Source organism: Hirundo rustica, chromosome 22 (genome assembly GCF_015227805.2).
Source record: "Hirundo rustica isolate bHirRus1 chromosome 22, bHirRus1.pri.v3, whole genome shotgun sequence".
NCBI lineage: Eukaryota > Metazoa > Chordata > Aves > Passeriformes > Hirundinidae > Hirundo > Hirundo rustica.
The window spans coordinates 3,520,138-3,541,284 of NC_053471.1; the positions used below are offsets into that span (position 1 = coordinate 3,520,138).

The window sequence follows — 21,147 nt, forward strand, 5'->3', positions numbered from 1 at the left end:
TTGTGAAGGGGTCACTGATAAAAGCAGGTGGAAGCCTTGCATATATTCTTAGACACCAGATTCTTGTGCTTTGGGAAACAGTCTGCATGATCCAAAAACTGTATTTCGTTTTCCAAGTGAGTAATTAAGCTGTAGAGCTGTGGGGGAAGCTTTGCAAGTTCTGGCCAGAAGACATTTCTCTGCTCATCCCCTTGCACATGATAAGACTTGTCAGGACACAACAAGCTTTTGCAACAGCCTGATCACATGTTTGAATATTTAGAGTTTGGACTCACTTGGGCAAGGCCTGACAGCTTGCCTTTGAGAGCTAGATTTGACTGGAATAATCACACTTCAAAGCAGTTACAACTCGATAAACTGAAGTTTAGGAGAGTCAAGGAATTTGTGTCGAAGCGGGGAAGAAAGATGTGCGTGTGTGGAAAGGCAATGGTGCTCACAGCCTCCTGACTCAAGGAGCAGGTCACACACCCTGCTCCCCTGCCCTCAGCGCTCTCCTTCTTGCCTCAGGAGCCCTGCTGGAATCACCCAGCCACTCAGTGAGGATTCCTTGGTGTCAGGAGGCAGCAGCTGTGCTGGCCCAAGGGGTTGTACCACAACAAACTGGATCCAGCACAGCCCTACAGAGAAGCCAGGATCATTGAGATGTGTCTGGAGCAAAGCTGCTGAGAATGGGAGGAGGGTGCTGGGTGACCTCTCCCCCAGGCTCCAAACCATCGATAGCACAAGCAAAAGCACAATGAGTAATGACTAACAGCAAAAAGCATCTGTCGTGTCCATCCTGGGCAAGGCTTGGTGTTGCCTGGTGCTGCTTGGCTGCTCTGCTGTTTGCAGAACACCCTTTACTTGGTGAGTTCGACTGGCAAATCAACCTAGAGAAGCTGAGTCTGGCTGGTAACTAAAGGAAAGCATGTTTGCCTCAGTATCCCTTTTCCTGAAAAGAAGAGGCTGTGTTAGGCGACTTGAAAAACCAATTAGCTTAACTTCACCGTATTAACTTGCTGTTAAACAGATAAAGTGAGTAAATAACACAGAGCTGTAGCTGATCATCAGCTCCTTTTGCATCACAAGAGATAAACCAGAAAGTAAACCTGATCCGGAAGTATGCTGATTGACGACATAATTAAAATCTGCAGTCATTTAAATGTACTGATTGTTGTTGCTGTCATTAAGAGTTTTCCATTCACTCCCAGACTGCAGCAGGCCCAATTACTACCATCCTGAAACTGCAGAAGAGCACTCAACAACACCACATCTGCTTCTGCTGCAGCCCTGGTTTTGTTTTTAAACAGTCTGAGTGAAGTGTTAAGTTTGACATGATAAAGGAAAGCATCTTTCTAGTCCAGACAAAGATACCAATATTGCAAGGGCAGTTACTAGAGCAGAGTAGTTGCTGATCGTTTTCAAACCAAGTCTTGTCAAGAATTCAGGGTTAAGATGATGTCCAGATCAGTCATGGTAGAATTCCCAGCCTTCAAACTCATGATTACAGACTGTGGCCCTTATAAACACTTTTAATATTATTATAAGATGTATGTTAAATACATACTCTCTGGATTATGTCAAGAAGGAAATTGGAGATGAAGGTAAACCCTCATTTTATCTGCTTGCAGGCACTCTGCAGTTAGGTAACCTATTGATTTTCTTTGGGTGTACTCAACGTTCCTGGGGTAAACTTTTGTTTTTAAAGTAGGCTAATCTTTGCATTTCCTGTCAGCTTGCTTTTCAGAACAGTTTGTATTCATTTAAAACTGAAAACATACAGCAAATGTTCTGTTTCACACAACTTCCTGGCACTGAAAATCTAGCACACAACGTTTAATTATACTTATTAGTATTCGTTAAATAGCACTGCAGAAATTTCTGGCTGCTGAGCTTGTGATTAGCATTTGTAAACTGAAAGAGGTGTTACCCCCACCCATCCTGCATCATAATTCAGGCCTTGCATAATCCCCACCCAAATGCCTATTTTCATCCACAGAGCTCATTATTTTTTCTGAATCATAAATGGAAGCCACACCCGTGATTGCTCATAGACTGTTGCTATATTATTTATATATTGGTGTGCACCTTGATCCCAGTTGCGGTTAATTTTGGAAAAGGTGTTAGGAATTCCAAATTTTAAGTGGCATGCCACTGAAACATGGGAACCATGACTGCTATTCATTTCCTTACAAAGTGATTCAGAGGAAGAGATGCTCCTTTCTGAAGATTAAAACTGTCGTCCACAAATTATTAACATGTGAAAGCCACAAAGGAAGCAAAGTGCAAATACACTGCCATGAAACACCAGAAGGAAAACCATGCCAGATTATCCCACCATACCCACTCCGAATCTGCTTAAGGATGCTAATTACGGATCACATTAATCACCTCCGCATAGGAGGCCCTCTGTGCACAAAGTCTCTGGATCAAGCATGGGGTGATCCATGGGGTGACACAGAATAGCTTCCCCTGCCCACCACCTACTCAGGTGACCAAGAGACATGTTCCTGTTACCTGTATTTATTTTACCTTTGTTAATGTGTTCATTATTTTCACAACCACTTCAAGGACAAGGTCAGCACTACTGAGTGCCCTATGGAAGACAACTGGAACACACCACCAACCCAATAAACTTTGCAGCGGTGAGGTGCAAGGCTCTCCAGGAACTTAGCAGCCTCAAGGAAGTTCACACAAAGGACCGCATCAGCTCATGCCGTGTTGAATCCAGCTGCTCCATAGCAAGGTGCAAAGGAGACAGCAGTGAATTGCAGATGGGCCTCTGACAGGTTACTCATTGCTTTGCAATCCCTGTATTGTCATCTACTGGCTGTTAAGCAAGGTCCAGAGGAAAGAACCATATTAGGCTGCACTTGGTGACTTCACTGGTCCCATATAACTTTGATAAGTTATTCAGGAAAAGTTTTCCTGCATCCCAGCACTTAGAGCTTAAGCAACTGGAATTGGTACTGGGCTGCTGTGATGCAGAATCTACAGAGCACCAGCACAGCAACAAGCACGTGGCAGTGCAGAGGCTCCAACGCAGGGCAGAGGTGAGATTACACCCCCCGACACATTCTCTTGCACATGGGATTCAATTGCTAGTGGGAGGGAGGGTTGTCTTTTCAGAATAACTTATGGCGAAAAACCCCAATGAACAAAAGTAATTGCTTTGTTAAAAGCCATGAGGACAAACAGCCCCCTCTGAGACACTTTGAAAAATGGATGCCAGCAAGGTGAGTGTCAGGGAGCTCCTGCCTAACACAGAGGCTGGGGGAAAACTGTCATGGGGCTCTGAAGAAGAAGGGCTAGCCTGAAGGATGAACTGATTAGTTCCTGAATTCAGGTTAAATGGTTTAGTGCTAGTGTTTTGTTAACGGCTGACAGTCTAAACATACATATTGTTAAGGGTGAGGAGACCATGTGAAGGCATTTTCTTCTACAATCAATCATACCATGGCCAGTGCTGGATGCAATACACAATTGTTCCACAGGAATAGCTCAGGACCCATCACTCCATAGGGAATATTTCCACTGGAGGAGCAGACATCTCCACCAAGACAGAGACAGCAGGCACAGCCAGCAGGCCAACCTGAGCTGGAGGTGACACAACACAGCGCACAGGAGAGCTTCAGACTGCTCAGCCTCTGGGGCTGCTGACACCTCCCAGGACACTGCAGGGTGCTCTGGACATGCTGCCTCTCGCAGGCCACACTTCTCCTGTCATCTGAGCTTAATTGGACCAACTTGATCAAAAGCAGTCTCCACGATAAGACAGGATGCTCTAGCATGCCCTGGAGCAGCACGATGAGTAAGGCAGCTGTTTTACAAGCAGCTCAGTTCACAGTTTAACACCCGAGCTTTATGTAGGGCCACTCAGTCACCTGCAAGGGAGAAACCAATGCAACACAACTGCAGAACCCTGGCTTTCTCCAGCAGCACAGCAGGAGGCAGGTGGGCTCGCTGGCTGCAGCCCTGGAGGATTTCATGAGACTGGGAGACTCTGTGCAAGGTCACACACAGGTGGCCAAGACCCAAAGCTAGAGAGGCCAAAGCCTCCAACTCCTCTTCACGACCTATGGAAACGCCTGTGGAGAGCAAGAGCAGGGGGGACAGGTGAGGGAGAACAAGGGAGAGAAGGTTTCATCTGTTCTCATTATGGGGGATTGGGACAGAACCATCACTGGGCACCAGTCAGGGAATGTCACCCTAAGTGCCCTTTCTTTCTTTTTGAAATTATTATTAAAGCTGTTAATGCTCTGTAGCTTTCCCAAGAGGAGGGAGGAAAAAAAAAAAATTGCTGCAGGGGATTTATTTGAAAGTTGCCAGCAAAGCCTGTGTCTCTGTGAGCCCATCCAGGAGCTTAAGAGTTTCATTATTAATTTACTCATACAAGCATTCATTTACCTTCTACATGACTGAAAGGAAGGTAAAGTACTCCTTTGCAAGACACCATAGAAGAACAACTGGGTAGTGTATCAGATGTGGTCATGAGAAAAGTCAGCACAGATAAACGCATCATCTGTTGCCAGTTCTCTCAGGGACTGCAAGAGCAGACTTCCTGTGAAAAATGCAAATGATTGTGCTGTGCCCATCAGTGCTCAGACTCATCACCACCCAAGGTAGCAGCTTACTTCTGCCTATCTGCCAGCCACTGTCTTGCCTAGCTGGTGACTTTGGTGTCAGAGCACTTTTTCCACATCATACATAAAATAACGGGAGAAAGTACAAGTCTGAGACTAGAGCTGCACCTATGTGGGAGCAGCAGTGTGTTTCTTAGGAGAATTCATTAAAACTTGAAAATATTTCAATACACCATCAATATTCAGAAATCAGACAGATTTGCAGAGAAACATCCCCAGTCCATCAGCTGTGGAAGACTTTAGAATTACCAATGTTATACAAGTCTCACTAGACCCAACTCTGCTCTTTAGAATGTGAGCTCTTGCATGAGCTCTTCAGACAACTTTCCTTCTTCGCCCCTCTACCATTAGTAGAGGGAATGGCCTTGAATTAAATTGTAAAAGCACAGAAGTATCTACATGACTTGGAGGGCCATAAACACTGTGTAGGGAGGAATTATTTAAGGTTGTACAAAGGGTATAATTAGAAGCTGTTGAATGAAGTAAAGCAAACGAACAAGCCCAAGTATAAAAGCCTCCTCTCAATCTGTGATGCCTTCTAGCACACAGAACAATCTCATAGAGAGCAGAAAGGCCCCTGGAGCTGCTACAGAGACTGAGTGTGATGCAGAGCATTGCAACCCCTAACTGCTGCACCACCCAGAGCCCTCAGAGTGGGGGCTCTCCCTTCAGTTTAAGCTGAGCTCAGTGGCAGCAATACCTAATTACCACAGGTTCTAAAACTAAATAATAAAAAGGCACAAAGTTTCTAATGTACATGAAACAATGAGCAGAAAAGTATCTCAGCTCATCTTTCAGCAGCAGGTAAAAGAGGATTTTACAAGAAGAGATACTGAAATGTGAGGAAAAAAGTACTTTGCTAACTTTTTTCCCCTCGAATCTGCAAATTCCCTCTTAACACTCACCCCTAAAGGAAAAATTAGCCTAATCTTAGTTCATACACTTACTTACCCTAACTGAAAGACCAAGCTAATGACACAGAAAGAGAACCCAAGTAAATTCATGTTTGCTGGACATCTGCAACATTAAAGGCTGAGAACAGGGTCAGTTGTATGAAGGTAACTGTGATGCAAGCAGCACTACAAGATTTTATTTACCAAGTCTTTGGCTGAACACAGCGGAACAATCTGCAAGTTAAGCAGATACATCCATGGGCTCTAGGCTCATTTTTCTGAGTGTTTTTCCTATTACCATTTTAATGGGAGTGGGAAAGCCCAAATATACACACTGAAAACCTCATTTCTGTAAACTGAACTCCCTCAGCCTTGGAGAAAACAAAATTATAATCAAATTTATGGCCACTTTGCTAATGCTTTGTATTAAAATATTTCTGCAAGACTAAAAACAATGCAAGAATGGAAATATTTTCCTTCTAATGTTACAAAGCAGCGCTGCCACCCAGGAATGGAGAACTTTTCCTGTATTCTGAATCATGCCCATTTACAAACCAAGTAATTATTCCAGATTCCAGGACAAAGACTCGTTCCATCATTTGGTTTACATTTGCATGGCAATACCAGTTAGATGTGCAGATTTACCACACAAACATGTAAAATCTTACACAGATTACAACTTTTGCATATCTTGAGCATATTTCAAAGCTGGAGAAACATATGAAATATTTCCTAAACAAATTAAGAGACAGAGCATAGAGTTGAAGCAGTTCTTCCAGTAGTTATTAACAACACAGACATTTTTTAATTCTAAATTTGCAAAAGTATCCATGTATTTCATTACGAAAATGCAGTAATTGAGAATGAACTCGTTTCCCATTAAAATAAGCAATCATAAAGGCTCCTATGCAGTCATTTTCTAAAGTTCAGACTATGCACTTCAGATGTATGCAGAACCAGATCTCCAGATGCTGGGGTAACTTCAGAGTCCAGTGAGGTGCCATCCTTAAGCATGATTGCTGACAGAATGATTTGGTGAAAGGAAGGTAGCAAAGATGGAAATTGATGCCAAGTTCTTCATTCTCATGGGAATACAGCTCCATTACTTCCTCCAGAGACCTGTCCTGCAACTCCTCTAAACTGACAAAGGCTCACTTAAGCCAGGATTTAGCAACTTCCAACTTTTAGTAAGCAGAAACCAGCACTGCTACTTGGGGCATTTTACCAAATCCAAACTTTATGCTGATTATTAGCTGCCCAAATAGCTCAATGGATCTGCAATCATTTAATGCTGAAGACAAATTTCAAGGTATCATGTCCAGCCAGCATGAACTCTGGGGTGCTTGACAAGGTATGAATATTCACACTTTTAATTTAGTGCCAACACCGTCAGAAAATTAATACTAGTTATTTGCCTTATTTGCACACAAGAAATTTAATACTGTTTTAACTAATTCTAGGTTACTGTTGTTGAGATGGCCACAGCACTCAAGAGCACTCCTTTAAAAACTTCAGGGGGCTCCAAGTTTCAGGACCTCATTAACTAAAATACTTTCTCTACATTGCAGTCCCATGTTATTTAAAAAGTCTTCCATACCTTTGCCATGTTGCAGTCCTATGAACCATCCCACACAGCTCTGACTCTTTCTGCTGCAGTTTCAGCTTGCTGTTTCCTGTCCCTCACACGGCCACCTCACCCTGTCTGTCCCTTGGACAACCTCCTGTCCCTTCCTCTTCACAGCACAGCCAACAGACTCCAACTGACTCCTGCCTACTCACTCTTCTATCCCCCACAGCTGTGAGGGCAAGGCTGTTCCCACTCTTGGGTAATTAACACAGCTGCAACAAAGCAGGGGCAAGAGTGCCCCCAGCACCATCTCCGCCTGTTCTCCCACAGGTTACAGCTGAATAATCTATGTCATGAAATCAGAGAATATCCTGAGTTGGAAGAGACTCATGAGGGTCATCAAAACCAACTCCTGACTCCACATAGGGCAACCTAAAAGTTAAACCATAGAGCCAAGAGAAGTGTCCTCCAAACACTTCTTGAATGCTGGCAGGCCTAGGCCAGGAGCATCTCCCTAGGGAGCTTGTTCCAGTGCTTGGCCACCTTCTCATTTCAGCTCAGACTTCAGAAGAACTCTGTGAGAATCTCAACAGATGTTGTTTTGAATAGTACATGGTGGTAAAAAGGTTTCAGGGGTCTGGGTTGGGAGAAAACACAGAAAGGAACAACACACCAGTAGGGATGCTCCATTTTTATTTACTCAGCAAACATTTTTCCATGTGATTTTTAAATGCCATCCAAGAACTAACTAGGATTATTAGATGCTGGCTGCTTTTTTGTGATGAAGCTTCTTGCTAACAGGATCTTTTTCCAGAAATGAAGACCTTTGGTTTGTTAAGGTATCCCAGTTCAGATAAGTACAGTTACTAATTTCACCCACAATTAAAGTGTATTTACAACAGTACACATTACAGTTGTTCTACAAAGGATAAGACTCTCTATCTAAATTTGTCCTAGTCCCTATCTCACGACAGGATTTCACTCTTTCAGTATTAGAGGTGCCTTCACCTGTTCAGCCACTTCCTTCCCCAGCAGCGTTTCCACAATGGCCAACCCAAACTCAAAGCTGGTGCCAGGCCCTCGGCTGGTCAGGATGTTCCCGTCCTTCTCCACGCGGCTCTCCGAGTAGGAGTAGTGTGCTTGGGGGAACACACAACAGGGACAGGGTCAGTGTCCAGCCTGGAGAGGGTTGTTCAGCCTGGAGAAAAGGAGACTCAGGGGTGATCTTATTCTCTACAGCTCCCTGAAAGGTGGCTGTGCTCAGCTGGGGTCGGTCTCTTTCTCTAGGCAGCACTGACAGAACGAGAGGACGCAGTCTCAAGCTGCGCCAAGGGAAATATAGGTTGGATGTCAGGAAAAAGTTTTTTATGGTAAGAGTGATGAAGTCCTGGAATGGTCTGCCCGGGGAAGTGGTGGAGTCACCACCCCTGGATGTGTTTAAAAAAAGACTGGATGTGGCACTCGGTGCCATGGTTTAGTTGAGGCGTTAGAGCATGGGTTGGACTCGATGATCTTCAAGGTCTCTTCCAACCTGGTGATTCTGTGAATTCTGTGAATTCCACAGCTGGCACAGAGGCCAAAAAGACCTCAGCACGGCCCCCCTGCAGCTCACCCCTGCCTGCTGTCCTCAGGGAGGAACAGGGCCCACAGGAAGCTCATTTCCATGGTGTGGGAATGCCCCTCTGACTCTAAAAGCTCCTCAAGAAGCACTCACTGAGCCTGTCAGCTCCCATGAGGTTACTTCTGGAAGTCAGACTGCTTTTGTGGAGCTGTTCACAAATTCCTTTTTTTCCAAAAGCATGCAGAAGATATTGGGAGAACCCATCTCCAGCCTCATGAATGCTCACAGAATGACCTTCCCAGCATTCACCATCACTTCCCTTAGGCTGGAGAAAGAAGTGTGCAGTCATCAGCTGCCACAGAACCAAAGCAATAGTCACAAGAGAGTGGGAAAGGTTCTCCCAGTTTGCTGTTGGGACCACTGAGGCAAAGAACCAAAGGGGCAAGAGATAGCTCAGCCTCGAGAGGATAAGGTGATAAATGCTCCTAACATGATAGCAGCAGCAGAATTCCCCCAAGGATGAGAATGTTAGTAGAGCCCTCTATTTTGTGGTGATATAGACTCAATACAGTGAGAAAAATAAGATAAAAAAGCTCTTTTCCTTTCTTTAAATTGTGGGTTCAGGTAAAAAAAAAAAAAAAAATCTGAGGAGGGTTTGGACAGAAACATACCTCCATTCATCATTTTGTCTTTGGCCAAAGGATGTGTGGTGACTTTGCTTCCATACCCTATCCCATGTGCCAGAAGGGCAGTAGGACCTGTAAGAACACAAAGTTGCAGCAGTGAGGAGCTGCCTTCTGCTACGAACACAAAAACAGACATTTGGGCATTAGGATCCTCAGGGGTCAAAGCTCTCTGTGGACAGATTACCTTTTATGAAAACTGATACCAGCCCTATCTCTGAAGCAAAGAGCTCTCACATTACAGTTCACACTGATGTCTCACCCATGGCCGTGCTGCCTTTGAAGGAATGAGGAACAACACACTTCCAGATGTGTTATTTAAAACTGCTTGACATTAAGAAACAAAAGGTCTGTATTTCAATCTGAACATTAACTACCTACAATTACTTTACAACCTTGTTAAACCTTGCATTTAGAGACTTAACAGATAGGATTTCATCTGAGCAAATCTCTATATGCTGCAGCTGTGTGCCAAGCAGTATTTTGGACAGATCATGGACTAACTGTTCAAGTTTTGGTTTCAAGAATTTCTCTTTCCTTCTCATACTTTGTCCTTAGCCTGAATTGAGGAAAGAATTTGTGTCAAGAAGTGCTAAGTATTCAGACAGGAAATCCTAATGGGAATTCCAAAAGAAACTGAAGGCAGGATTTGTCTGACATGAGTTTCATTTCTGTTCATTCATCTCATTCTGGATTTAGTGAAGGAAATAACCTCTTTTGTGTTCAGCTGGAATGAGCTCTAAGAATCATCCTGCTTACAAGCAAAGGCTGGGCAGGTGTGAATTTGGATTGTTCTGCAAGAGACACAGATGAAGCAGAAGAGAATCATTGCCAAGTTGAGGAACATTCACAGCTCTGTGTATTTAGCACAAAAATGAGGAACAAAAGCAGAAACTCCCCCAGCAATGCACCAAAAACCAAAAGTGAAAATCCCCTCCTGAAACACACTCCAACTGCCTTTTATGCATTCATAGCCTCTCTCCTCACTCTCAGCTTCAGGTCCCTACACCAGCCTTCAGTTGCAGTACTGGCAATTTTTCACCTTGCTTTTTAAAACACAAATCTTACAAAGTTCATGATCTGGATACCAAGCTGTGCAGATTATGGAAGCAGGCAACCCTCTCCTCAAACCAAGTCCATTTTTTGCTGCAGCTCAGGAAGGGTGAGACTGTAATTCTATATTTCTGGCCTTCTTTCTGAAGCTAAAGGGCAGGAGTGGTTATGTGAGATAAATTTACAGCGATGACATTCTGTCAGTACTGTATACTTGCAGAAAGATCATCAGAATAAGCTTTTAAATACATACACTTTTTAACACATCCTTTTAAAATAAATCCTAGCACACTACCTTTCACTTTTTATTTTAAAGACAGCACCACAACTGATTGGAAGGAACCAAGCAACAAGCAGAACTTTGCAGGATAAGTGCTCACAATAATTTTACAGATTTCTCTACTATTAAATGTAAAAAATCAGATGCTGAAACATATACACACACACACACACACACACACACACATATATATATACACACACACACAGAGGCACAAATTCCTGGTCCTAAATTACAGGAACACAGATTTCTAAGACAGGAAACTGTCTTCATGCTCCTTCAAAATATCCAAATGCTTTACAAATCAAGACACTTTGTTAACCCACCTGCACATATTGCAGCAATCAGGCCTTTTCTGCTCTCCTGGTCCTTCAAAATGTCTTTCACAGCAGCAGACTGTATGAAGAAACAGCGTAAGTCGTTGTTTGGGGTTGGGTATTTGAAGCATGGTTGAAACAGTTTTCACTGAAATTTCATAAACATGTTTTGTACAGAAAACCAACTGGAATTTTCCCTCCCTGCCTCAGGACAGAGGGCAATGAGAACACTAAGAAGGAGAAAAATCGAAACCAAGACGTACTTGCCCCAGAAGGAAAGAGGAAGGAAAGAGGAAGGAACTGCAAGGAAGTACTTGACCCACATGAAAGCTGGTTAACTTTCTTTAAAAACAGGGTTTTTTTAACTGGCCATATACATTTGTTCGAAAATACAGGACCAACAGAAAACAGTATTCACGAGATATCTCCAGACAGTCTCTATCATTCTTATCAAGATTAATGCTGGATATTTGTCTCATACTCCATGGCTTACAAACTGTGATACCACCTAAACCCTGTTTGATAGATCAATTTGTTTGTCTGTTTGCCTTCCACAAGGAATTCATACCACCACTGCAACAGTTTTGCACCAGAGGCAGAATTCTGCAAAGGAGCAGAGTCCCTTGTGTTTGGACAGTTCTGTGTCTCAGCAACAAATCTTCATTTGTGACCATTTCATCTTCACATGAGTATGAACAGAGTCCCATAAAGCACAACACCTTTCCATTTTTTATTCTGTTTTACTAGGTACTCATGGCCAAGAATTTACCCAGCTGTCCCACCTATATAATCACAAGAAGGTTTAAGACCATTAACAAATAGTTTACTGATTCATTCAGAAGAGAATAGATGCTGAACTGAATCTGCAGAATTACTAAGCAAGTGCTGACCACCCCACTACACAAGAGAATGCCCATCAATTTTTAAAATGTCAGAACTTTACCTCAGACAAGTTTTGAGCTCCAAGGTTCCCTCCAGGCAGGACCACAACATCGTAAGGTCCCTAAAAAGGAAAGATAAGTGTTCTGTTGAATAGAGGTTGACAGATACATTACACTGTTTACATACATTACACCGTTTGAAAGCCACTGCAGCTGATTCAAGTGGTAAACAAAGAAATCTACCTTTTCTTCCACTGAACACTTTATGATCAGAAAACCAGTTCCAATTATGAAAAGAAAACCATTTCCTGTTCCAGGAAAAGCCTATTATCAATTAAGTCTCTCACAGAACTGACTTTTAAGCCTAGTGCACTTAAAAGCTTCAGCGAGCAACAGTTCTTGTGTTGTGGAGACAAGTGGTTTTTTTCCAAGCCGACTGTGCAGGACTAACTACAACGTTATTTAGCTTCCCATCAGAGCTTTTGAGCTGGTCCAAATCACAGTATTTTGTCAAGCCAGCTAACTGGAAAAATAAAGTTCTGTGACTGATGCTTTGCAAAACCAAATACCTGGGCAGAATGAAGAAATCTGGCTGAACATCACTGTCAGGATATCACTGAACGGGGCACAGTGGGATGTGCAGTTCTCTAATTCACTGCTACACAGAGTTAACACAACATGCAACATACATCCAAAGGTAATGCATAAGCTTTCCAAATTCTCCTCAGGAACTGTGAGAAAGACTATGCTGGCCATTCTATCAGAGAAGGGGGATGACCAACCTCTTTTCTGGCATCTTCAAGACTGGCATCAGGACAAATGAAAACATCTCGACTGCACTGCACTGGTTCTTTTCCTGTTAGGCCTGCAACAGTCACCTTGATCTAACAGGAGAAAAAATATATTATTACAAAACAAGAATTTGGGGCATTTTCCCTATATATTAGTTCTTAAGTAGCACACAGAACAAGCAAAGCCACACTGAGAGCTTGTTCTTTTATGACAGCCAAAATGGGGAGCACAGTGATGGAATGACAAAGGTGGTGAGAGAGGGTAATTTTTATTTCAGTCATTTCCATGTAAGTGAAGTAGGTGTGTTTATTTAAAGTATTCATTTAATTCCTAATGAGATGATAACAGTGTGCTCCTACAAGTGCAAGAGCAACAGAGTGAGGAATCCCAACAGCCAGAACTGTAATTAATAACTGAATTTCTAGCTCAAAAAAAGCTGTGCAATGTCATGAGCTGTAACGTACTGAGCTTTTCTGACCCCTACAAAAGAGGCACTTCCAGTTACTATACACTGAAGTAGCTGTGTTTTCTGACAGTGTAGGATTTACTTGAAACATTTGCTCTAGCCCACACTAGCCTTGTATTTTGAAAGGTTACCAACAAATGTCAGTTGTCAGGCACACTCATTAGGTTTCCTGGCAATGAACATCAACTTGAGGCAATGAGTCCCCTTTGACCAGGCACTCAAAAAGATTTTTCACTGCATACTCACCCCAGCTCTTCTCATAACATCTGTGGGGATTACAGTTTCCATTTCCTCAGCCCCTTTAGCCAGAATCACCAATGCTCTCTTTGAGGCCATGTCTTGAGGAGCTGCTGTTAAGGAGCTGGTTGTGAAGGAAGAGGCTGAGGAGGATAGAAAGACAATGTGGTAAGAAGGCAAATCCCTCATAAGAAATCCTCCCTTATGCTGAAATTGAACAGTAATTTGTACTTTTGCAACTTACTTCATTTAAACCACCTCAAAATGGTTCAGCAGCTTAAATCAATATTCATAGCAACCCTACTGAACTGAGGAGCTTTTTAAAAATAATGCAGTACGATGATTAAAAGACGAAGGCACTTGTGCAAGTGGGAGGCACAGCACATCAGCACCAGAAGAGGAAGCAGCTTGGCCTCAACAAGACCTTGCAGGACCTGTGTCTGCCAGAGAGAGGGGCTCAGGGTGGGCGGCAGAGCTGTTTTCAATTTGCACCCCCTCAGTCATTCCGAGACGATTGACTCCTACCCAGGTCAGCACTTACAAAAAGGGCTTGCATGAGCTTTGACCTCATGTCTGGTTTTTAGTTTCCACACAGCATGCTTCATGAGGAGTTTCCTGTGACTTAACAGTGACTCGACCTGTGCCCGTGCAAAATCTCACCAACAGATTTTCTGGGTTATTTCACAACTTTGTGGGGGAAGAAACACATGTGCACATGTGTGATGGGGGAGCAGACCACAGGATTCAGCAAATGGAAAAAAAAAACGGGCTTAAGACTTTTTATTTTTTAGCTTCTAAATTCAAGTCGAGGTGAATGGCCAAATTTCCATTTGAAGGTTAAGTTACAGTAACTTTACATCATATAAAATACCCCCTAACTCTTACAGGTCTGAGAGAAGTCTGTGAAAACATCTGTGATGTGAGAAGGCATTGCACAGGTTATTACTCTAGAAGACAGAGATTTTTGTCCTATGCAGAAACCTTCCATCAAGAACTGCACATAGTACCTGGGTACTCTTCATAAAATGTGATGCACATTTAGGTGCCTACACAAAATAAAATCACTGTCACCTTGCTTTAACTTCATCTGTTTTCAGCATGCTGGACCAGCCCAAGCAGAATAACTCACTGTGTCAAATCCTACTTTTAGGGCAGCTTTAGGTACTGTCAGTGCAAAGCCCACTGATCAAGTACACCCAAATCACAGGTATTAGTAATAATTTCAGGACAATCTAGAGCTTCTTAATAGCTTGTCTTGAGGATACACATTGATTCTGCAAAATTTTCATATGAATTTGACTAGCAAAAAACTACCTGAATAGCCACCATGCAGAAATGCTGCATTTGCTTTTTATTGAAAAAAAAAAAAAAAAAAAAATAGTCTGGATCACAGTTTGCATCCCTGCCTTTCAATAATTATTTAGATGAAAAGAGGCACCCAATCCTGACTCTTTCTCCTAGTTTTGCAAAATGCAGTCTCTCCATATTGCCTTTAGGTATTTATTTTACAAACTGCCGATTTCTTGAGCATTAGTACTGTTCTTCATGTGGCTGTATATGTAAATAGCTGTCCCACTATTACGGAGTTTTTGAGAAGGCAGAACTAAGTTACACAGACCTAACAGCGACTTCATTTAACAAGTCATTTAACAAGCTACCTACACACAGTAAATGCCACTCTCCCATTTGCTCCTCAGTGCCCGCTAAGGCCGCCTCAAACCTATCAGCCAAACGTATTGCCCTGCGTGGGAACACGTGCCTTTCTGGAGACGGCGGCTTTAAAAAAAATATCACACCCTTCAGTGCCGCGACCGCAGAGCCCGCTATTCACAGGCGGGGACGGCGGAAGGCGCAGCAGCTCAGCCAGCCCGGGTGGAAAAGCCGCATCCCTACGTTTTCATCCGTTCCTTTCGGGCCACGGCGCCATTCCACGCAGCGGGGTCGACACAAGGCCGTGCCCGGGCCGAGGCCGCCTCACGGGCACGGCGGGCAGGTCGGGCCCTGGAACGCGGCCGCCCGAGCACCGCAACCCCGCCCGGCCGCCGAGCCCTCCGCCCACACCGACACCCCCCGCCCGCCGGCGCTCTCCGGTCCGGGCCCGCGGGGCCCGCAGCGGCGGCAGCCGGGACTCACCTCAGCGGGGCCGCGGGCGGCTCTGGGAGGCTCCGCCCCGGCCTCGCCCGCGCTCCGCCCCGGCCCCTCCCCGCCGCTCGCCCGCGCTGCCTTCGCCTCGCCACGGCGCTCCGCTTTTCTCTCACGGTGGTGTTCTCATGGAACGCAGAGAGCGCTCTGGTGCTCACCACCGTGACAAGAGTCACCTCCTGCGGCGGCGCGACCGCGAACCGAGCTGCTGCTGCCGCCGCTGCCCCTCGGGCAGCTCCGCACGTACCGGGCCGAGCCGAGCCTTGTTCTTCTGCGCTCTCTGCCCCAAGCGTCTGCCCGACACTTCTGATTCCCGTGTGCGCAGGGAATGGCTGCGGCTCAGGGGTGATGTTGCCCTTGGTTTAAAGGAGTTGCGGTGTTTCGAAGGACAGACAGAACTGTTAACGGGGACCTTTAGGAGTGCAAAGCCCTGTTGGGTAAAAGGCTGCTCGCAGGTGCTGGCAGGCCCGGTCTGGCTCCTGGGTGCCGGGCTCACGAGAGCTCCGGCACAGCGGCTCAAGTCCAGGTGAGGACAGCCGGTCATAGGAACGGACTTTGCGGAGGGCTCTCCTGGGATCGGTGTGGGGTTCAGCTCCGGTACGGGGCGCTTTGTGTGCTGCCCACAGCAGACTCCGCTCAGAACCCCGGACAGACTGGTCCTTGCTCTGCCTGCCCGTGTGCCGGGCACACACACACGGAGGATACGTTCGCTTCTCACAAGTCAGCACTCAAAATTCTCAGCGTTCTCCGCCTCAGCTCCTGCCCGCACTCCGGGCCCGGCTGAGGGGCAGAGCCGCGGCCGGGGATTGGCTGCGGGGAGGTGCAAGGGGCGCAGCTCTGCCCGGGGATTGGCTGCGGGGAGGTGCAAGGGGCGCAGCTCTGCCCGGGGATTGGCTGCAGGGAGGTGCAAGGGGCGCAGCTCTGTCCGGGGATTGGCTGCGGGGACGTGCAGGGGGCGCACCTCTGTCCGGAGATTGGCTGCAGGGAGGTGCAGGGGGCGGGCCCTGCCCGGGGATTGGCCGCGGGGGGCCGCAGGGGGCGGGGCCGCGCCGCTCCCGTGCCGGCCGGTGCGCGCTCCCTCGGGCCGGGGGCGCTCCACACGCTCGTGGCCGGAGCGCGGCGCTCCCTGCGCGTCCCTGCCGTGCCCCCGTGCTTCAGCATCTCCGCGCACGGCTCCGGCCCGCCAGCCCCGCCCCTAGCCTTTCACCTCCCGGGGATTCCGCGCGGCGCTCACCGGGAAGCCCCGGTGGTGAAAAGGGCGACCGCTGACCGGCATCGCTGAGAGAGCTCTGCGGGCGCTGCCCGGCAGAGCCGAGGGGTCGCGCCTCTGAGAGGGTCCGGAAAGTCCCGCCGGGCCGGGGTTTCCCCGCCGCCCTCGGGATGACGCAGCCAGAGCCCCCGGGGGCGGCCGCTAAGGGCCGGTGCCGGGTGCCCCGCGCGCAGTGCCGCCGGCCGCTCCGCCCCGCTCCATGGCTCCGGGCCGGGCGCTGCTGCCCGCGGCGCTGCTGGCGCTGGCGCTGAGCCCGGGCCCCGCGGCCGCGCTGCCGTGCATCGCTGATTGCCCGGCGGGTAAGGGCCGGGTCGGGTCGGTTCGGGCCGGGGCGCGCTGCGCCGGGCGCGGCCCGCGGTGACCGCAGGGTCTCTGCCCGCAGGTACGTTCGCAGCGAGCGCGGACTGCGGCTGGGGAGCGGGCGCGTCCTGCCGGCCCTGCCCGGCCGGCACCTTCTCCAGCGAGGCGGGACGCGAAGCCTGCAGAATGTGTCGGCGGTGCGAAGGTACCGACAGCCCCGCTGTGACCTCCCGTGGCAACGACGTGCCCGGGCTGTCACTTGCCCGGCGGGGGGACGCGCCACCAGCCCAGTAAACTGCGGGGCCACTGGCTGAAGCCACCGGCCTGGTTTTTTGTGAGAGCAAAGATCCGAGCCTTTGCTGCACCACGCTGGGCATGCCGTAACCTGAAACTCGTTTTCCCCTTGCAGGACTATTTCAGTATTTAAAGGCGTGTTCCTCAACAAGAGATGCTGAGTGCACGTGCAGGAAAGGCTATCGCTGCGGCGGTGATGGCTGCTCCTACTGTACACGAAGCTGTGGCGTGGGACAGGAGAGCACCAGGAACGGTAGGATCTCCTTTCCCGAGCAGCTGAAAGCTCCTCTGCTTCCTGCACCAGAGACACTGCCTCTTGCACAGTGCAGAAGCAGATAGAGGAAGGATCTCACAAGATAAAAGCTGCCACTGCTGCTAAACACTTTGCATGGTGTGCGGAGTAAGCTCAGGAGCTGACAAGCCCACCACACCCTGAGCCCTGCTGCAGCTCAAATCATGCACCAATTGCGTGATTTACCTTTGCATGGCAGCTCTTTGGCTGCCAGAGGGAAACTGAGCTGGAAACTCGGGAGTTAGGTATGGTTTGTGGCATTTGTAGCCAAGTACTGTACTGCTCTCTCGCAGACAAGGAAAGACTTTGCCTTGCATGCTCAGAGCAGCTTATGAAATAGTAATTCTGACGTTGTACAAGCAGGCAAAAATACCATTTCATATGCTGTGTTTTAAATGCTTATCTTGCATTTAAAATGCAATTCTACCTCTCCTTGTCTCTTGAAGGTTGCCAGACTTGCCGCTATGGAACCTTTAATGATCAGCCCAATGGCTCCTGTAAAAACTGGACAATGTAAGTAAACAAACAAACAAACAAAAAACTACAGCTATTACACTTGACCGGATTTTTAAATTGTTTTTCTTTCCCCTATTTTGCTGTAAATGTCCTTCAGGTGTTCTGGAAACCAAGTCCTGGAGCCTGGAACTCCAGCAAAAGATGTGGTCTGCAAACACACTTCAGTTAATTCCAGTTTAGTCACTACTCTACCTACCACATCTCTTGAAATTCCCTTTTCTACCACTGTGCCAGGTGAGTCATTGTATAATATCACTTACGGAGTAAAGAATTATGACCTAATTAAACATACTGTAGCTCATTCACTTTCCATTTAAAGCAAAAGTCCTTTCTTCTGTGCATTTCCAGGGCTGCAGACTGATCAGAAGCAGAGTGGGAGACAAAGTTTTCAGTTAATTCAAGGGGAGTAGAATTTTGTTCTGTTCATACTCTTAGAGAATGTTATTTATTTCCTAGGGAAGAAGGATGTTCAGACAGACATGATCAGGATTTCTCTAGCTGTGGCTGGGCTGTTGTGCATAATGTTTCTGCTGCCTTTGTGCATCTGCTTCAGTGTCTGGCAGAAAAAGAAACTACCTGCTGTCTTCAAGAAAAGTAAGATAAACGCACTCTGCAGTTCTTTTTGAAACTAGACAGAAGTCAGGAATCCAAGTTAAGTGTCTTCCAAAGGTAGTTGCAATAGCTTTGTTTTTTTTGGCCTTGTAAGTCAGAAGCAACTGAAAGGGAAACAGTTTTGGAATTTTTATTACAGAAAGCACTGTGGGTGTTAGGTCAAGTGCATGTTTATCCTTAGAAGTGAAATATTTGCGAGAGATAAAAAAGCTCAGCTGAGCTTTGCTGCTCTGGTTAGAGGTCAGTTTAGTTTATTACTTCCAAGCATCATCCTTGGCCTGCGTGGCTGTAACACTTTGGAGTTGTCTCTGCTCACAGAGTACACATGGCCCGAAGTGAGCCTCTTGGAACTCTGGCTGCAGCAGGAGAGGGGGCATCAGTCAGGGGGTACTGGTGCAGAGTCAGCCTGAATCCAGCACTGCCCTCTGAGAGCTGGTAACTCCTGGGCAAGCTCAAGATGAAGCTGATTCCATTCAATGTAGTTTATAGTTGGTTTGTTTAGTTTTTTGGGGGGGGGTTCTCTCTCCCTTTCTTTTCTTCTCCCCTGTCCTAAGGATAAGGTCTGAATCTTCTAATGCAGCTCTAAATACAGAAGACCATAGATTAGTTTTATCAGATATACATGCTGTAGATAAATAATTTCAGATTATAGAATAACTCAAAAGATTTTTTCCTTCCTGACATTTATGACTGAGGGATGGTGAAGTAAGATGGCTGAATAAATGAAACAGAAAGGGGACATTTGTCCAGTTCTGGGCCCCTCACTTGAAGAAACATTGAGTTGCTGGAGTGAGTCCAGAGAAGGGCAACAAAGCTGGGGAAGAATCTAGAAGGTGAGTCTTTAAGGAGCAGCTGAGGGGTTGTTTAGTCAGGAGAAAAGTAGATCAGGGGAGACCTTGCCCTCTACAGCCCTGAAATGTGGCTGTATCCAGATGGGGGCCAGTCTTTTCTCCCAGGCAGCCAGTGACAGGACAAAAGGACACAGCCTTAAGCTACACCAGGCTGGAGAGGAGGAGGAATTTCTTCCCAGAAGGGTTGTTAAAGAATGGAACAGGATTCCCAAGGAGGTGGTGGAGTCACTATCCCTGAAGGAGTTCAGTAAACACTCGGAGCTCTGGTCTGGTTTACAACGTGTATGGTCAAAGGTTGGACTAAAAGGTCTCTCAGTTCTTTTCCAACTTAATTGATTCTGTGGTTCTGTTCTTTTTCTTCAGGGCACACACTTGAACAGTCAGTTCAGGAAGATGATGCCTGCAGCTGCCACTTTCCTGAGGAAGAACAAGGTGAATATCAGGACCCTGGCAAATCCACAGAATCCAGAGATCTTCTGGCGAATTAGAAATTGAACTGTCCAAGTCAGCCACATTTGAATTTTCTTTTGGAACACAGAACAAGAACCTGTTTGTGTAAATAGAGCGGGTGTCAGCAGCGGAATGTTAGAGCGGTAGATAGCCCAGCCACTGAGGAAAAAGTGCCTTTTTAATATTTCTTTGAAAATAATTAAAAACCCCTCCAAAACAGTTTGCTGATTTTCTTCATCTGGGAGTAAAGATATTTCTAATAAGTGGTTCTTGATCTACATGTAGAAAGAAGTACTGCATTTAAAGGCTCTAACAGAAGTGCAGAATAGTTTTCTCGTCCCTCATTAATATTACCTGAGCTATAATTTACCTGCATTTGAAGCTAAAATGGAGATGTGTAGCACTTTGTAGAGTCACTGGTGACACTCACCAGTCATCCTCTCGAGTCTGGAGCCGCAGCTCCTCACAAAGTCTGGCTCAAACCCAGCAGTCTTGGGCTTTGTGTGCAAATACAGATGGAGCTCATTTGATCCCAACAGCTCCCTGGCCCACCACTGCACCCCTCCTCACGTGCAGGGGAAAGAAAGCCATAAAAATCTCGAGCTGTAAATCGTTCCACAGCAGCATCTGCTGTTCTATTACCCTGAGTGGCGTGAGGGAGGCAGTGGAAACACTGAGAGAAGCTGTGGTTGACTTGAACTTAGAAGTAGCTGTTACTTTGCAGCTGGACTGCACCACCTTCAGCCATACATCACTCAGCTTTGATCTCTTAGGTGACGTAAACTTCATGTACATTGCAGCTGTAAGTGCGATATCTTTGCGGTACTATTTTTGTAACTGAGGTTGGAAAGATTTTAACATCAGACACCGTATCTGCCTCTCTGATCAAATACTGTTAAGGTGGGTCTTGAGAAAAAAGAAAATGCGTGTTTGAGTCATGGCATTCGCAGCAGCGTTTTTAACCATTTACAAAACTCACAGGTTTTATTACTTCAGTAAATGTTACTCAAAAAACAGAATGAAAATGCACCAATCTGTGGGTTAAGGGTGATTTTCCCCTCTCTGATT

At 46.3% G+C, this 21,147-nt stretch overlaps 3 protein-coding genes across 5 annotated transcripts in view; 1 reads left to right on the forward strand and 2 right to left on the reverse strand.

Moving 5' to 3' along the window:
* SLC45A1 (solute carrier family 45 member 1) overlaps positions 1-7,623 on the reverse strand; it is an 81,328-nt gene extending 73,705 nt beyond the window's left edge. Inside the window, exon 1 of the mRNA XM_058423316.1 lies at positions 7,113-7,623. The gene's annotated coding sequence lies outside the window, so the exon portion shown is untranslated. The remainder of the gene's footprint in view (positions 1-7,112) is intronic.
* Positions 7,624-7,758: 135 nt separating this feature from the next.
* PARK7 (Parkinsonism associated deglycase) lies at positions 7,759-16,172 on the reverse strand. 3 transcript variants are annotated; one of them, XM_040084430.2, is made up of 7 exons: positions 15,742-16,172; positions 13,362-13,495; positions 12,640-12,741; positions 11,920-11,979; positions 10,986-11,055; positions 9,315-9,401; positions 7,759-8,221 (listed from the first exon to the last, which is right to left on the reverse strand). In XM_040084430.2, exons 2-7 carry the CDS (start codon positions 13,449-13,451, stop codon positions 8,061-8,063), a joined length of 570 nt encoding a protein of 189 aa, XP_039940364.1. In that variant the 5' UTR covers positions 13,452-13,495; positions 15,742-16,172; the 3' UTR covers positions 7,759-8,060. The 3 variants fall into 3 exon arrangements, with proteins under 3 accessions (XP_039940364.1, XP_039940361.1, XP_039940363.1); XM_040084427.2 differs by lacking the exon at positions 15,742-16,172 and adding an exon at positions 15,486-15,565; XM_040084429.2 differs by lacking the exon at positions 15,742-16,172 and adding an exon at positions 15,112-15,261.
* A 791-nt stretch (positions 16,173-16,963) lies between these two features.
* Positions 16,964-20,298, forward strand: TNFRSF9 (TNF receptor superfamily member 9). The gene is made up of 7 exons (XM_040084426.1): positions 16,964-17,063; positions 17,147-17,269; positions 17,474-17,611; positions 18,097-18,163; positions 18,264-18,400; positions 18,623-18,760; positions 19,993-20,298. Exons 1-7 carry the CDS (start codon positions 16,964-16,966, stop codon positions 20,115-20,117), a joined length of 828 nt encoding a protein of 275 aa, XP_039940360.1. The 3' UTR covers positions 20,118-20,298.
* Positions 20,299-21,147: the final 849 nt, after the last annotated feature.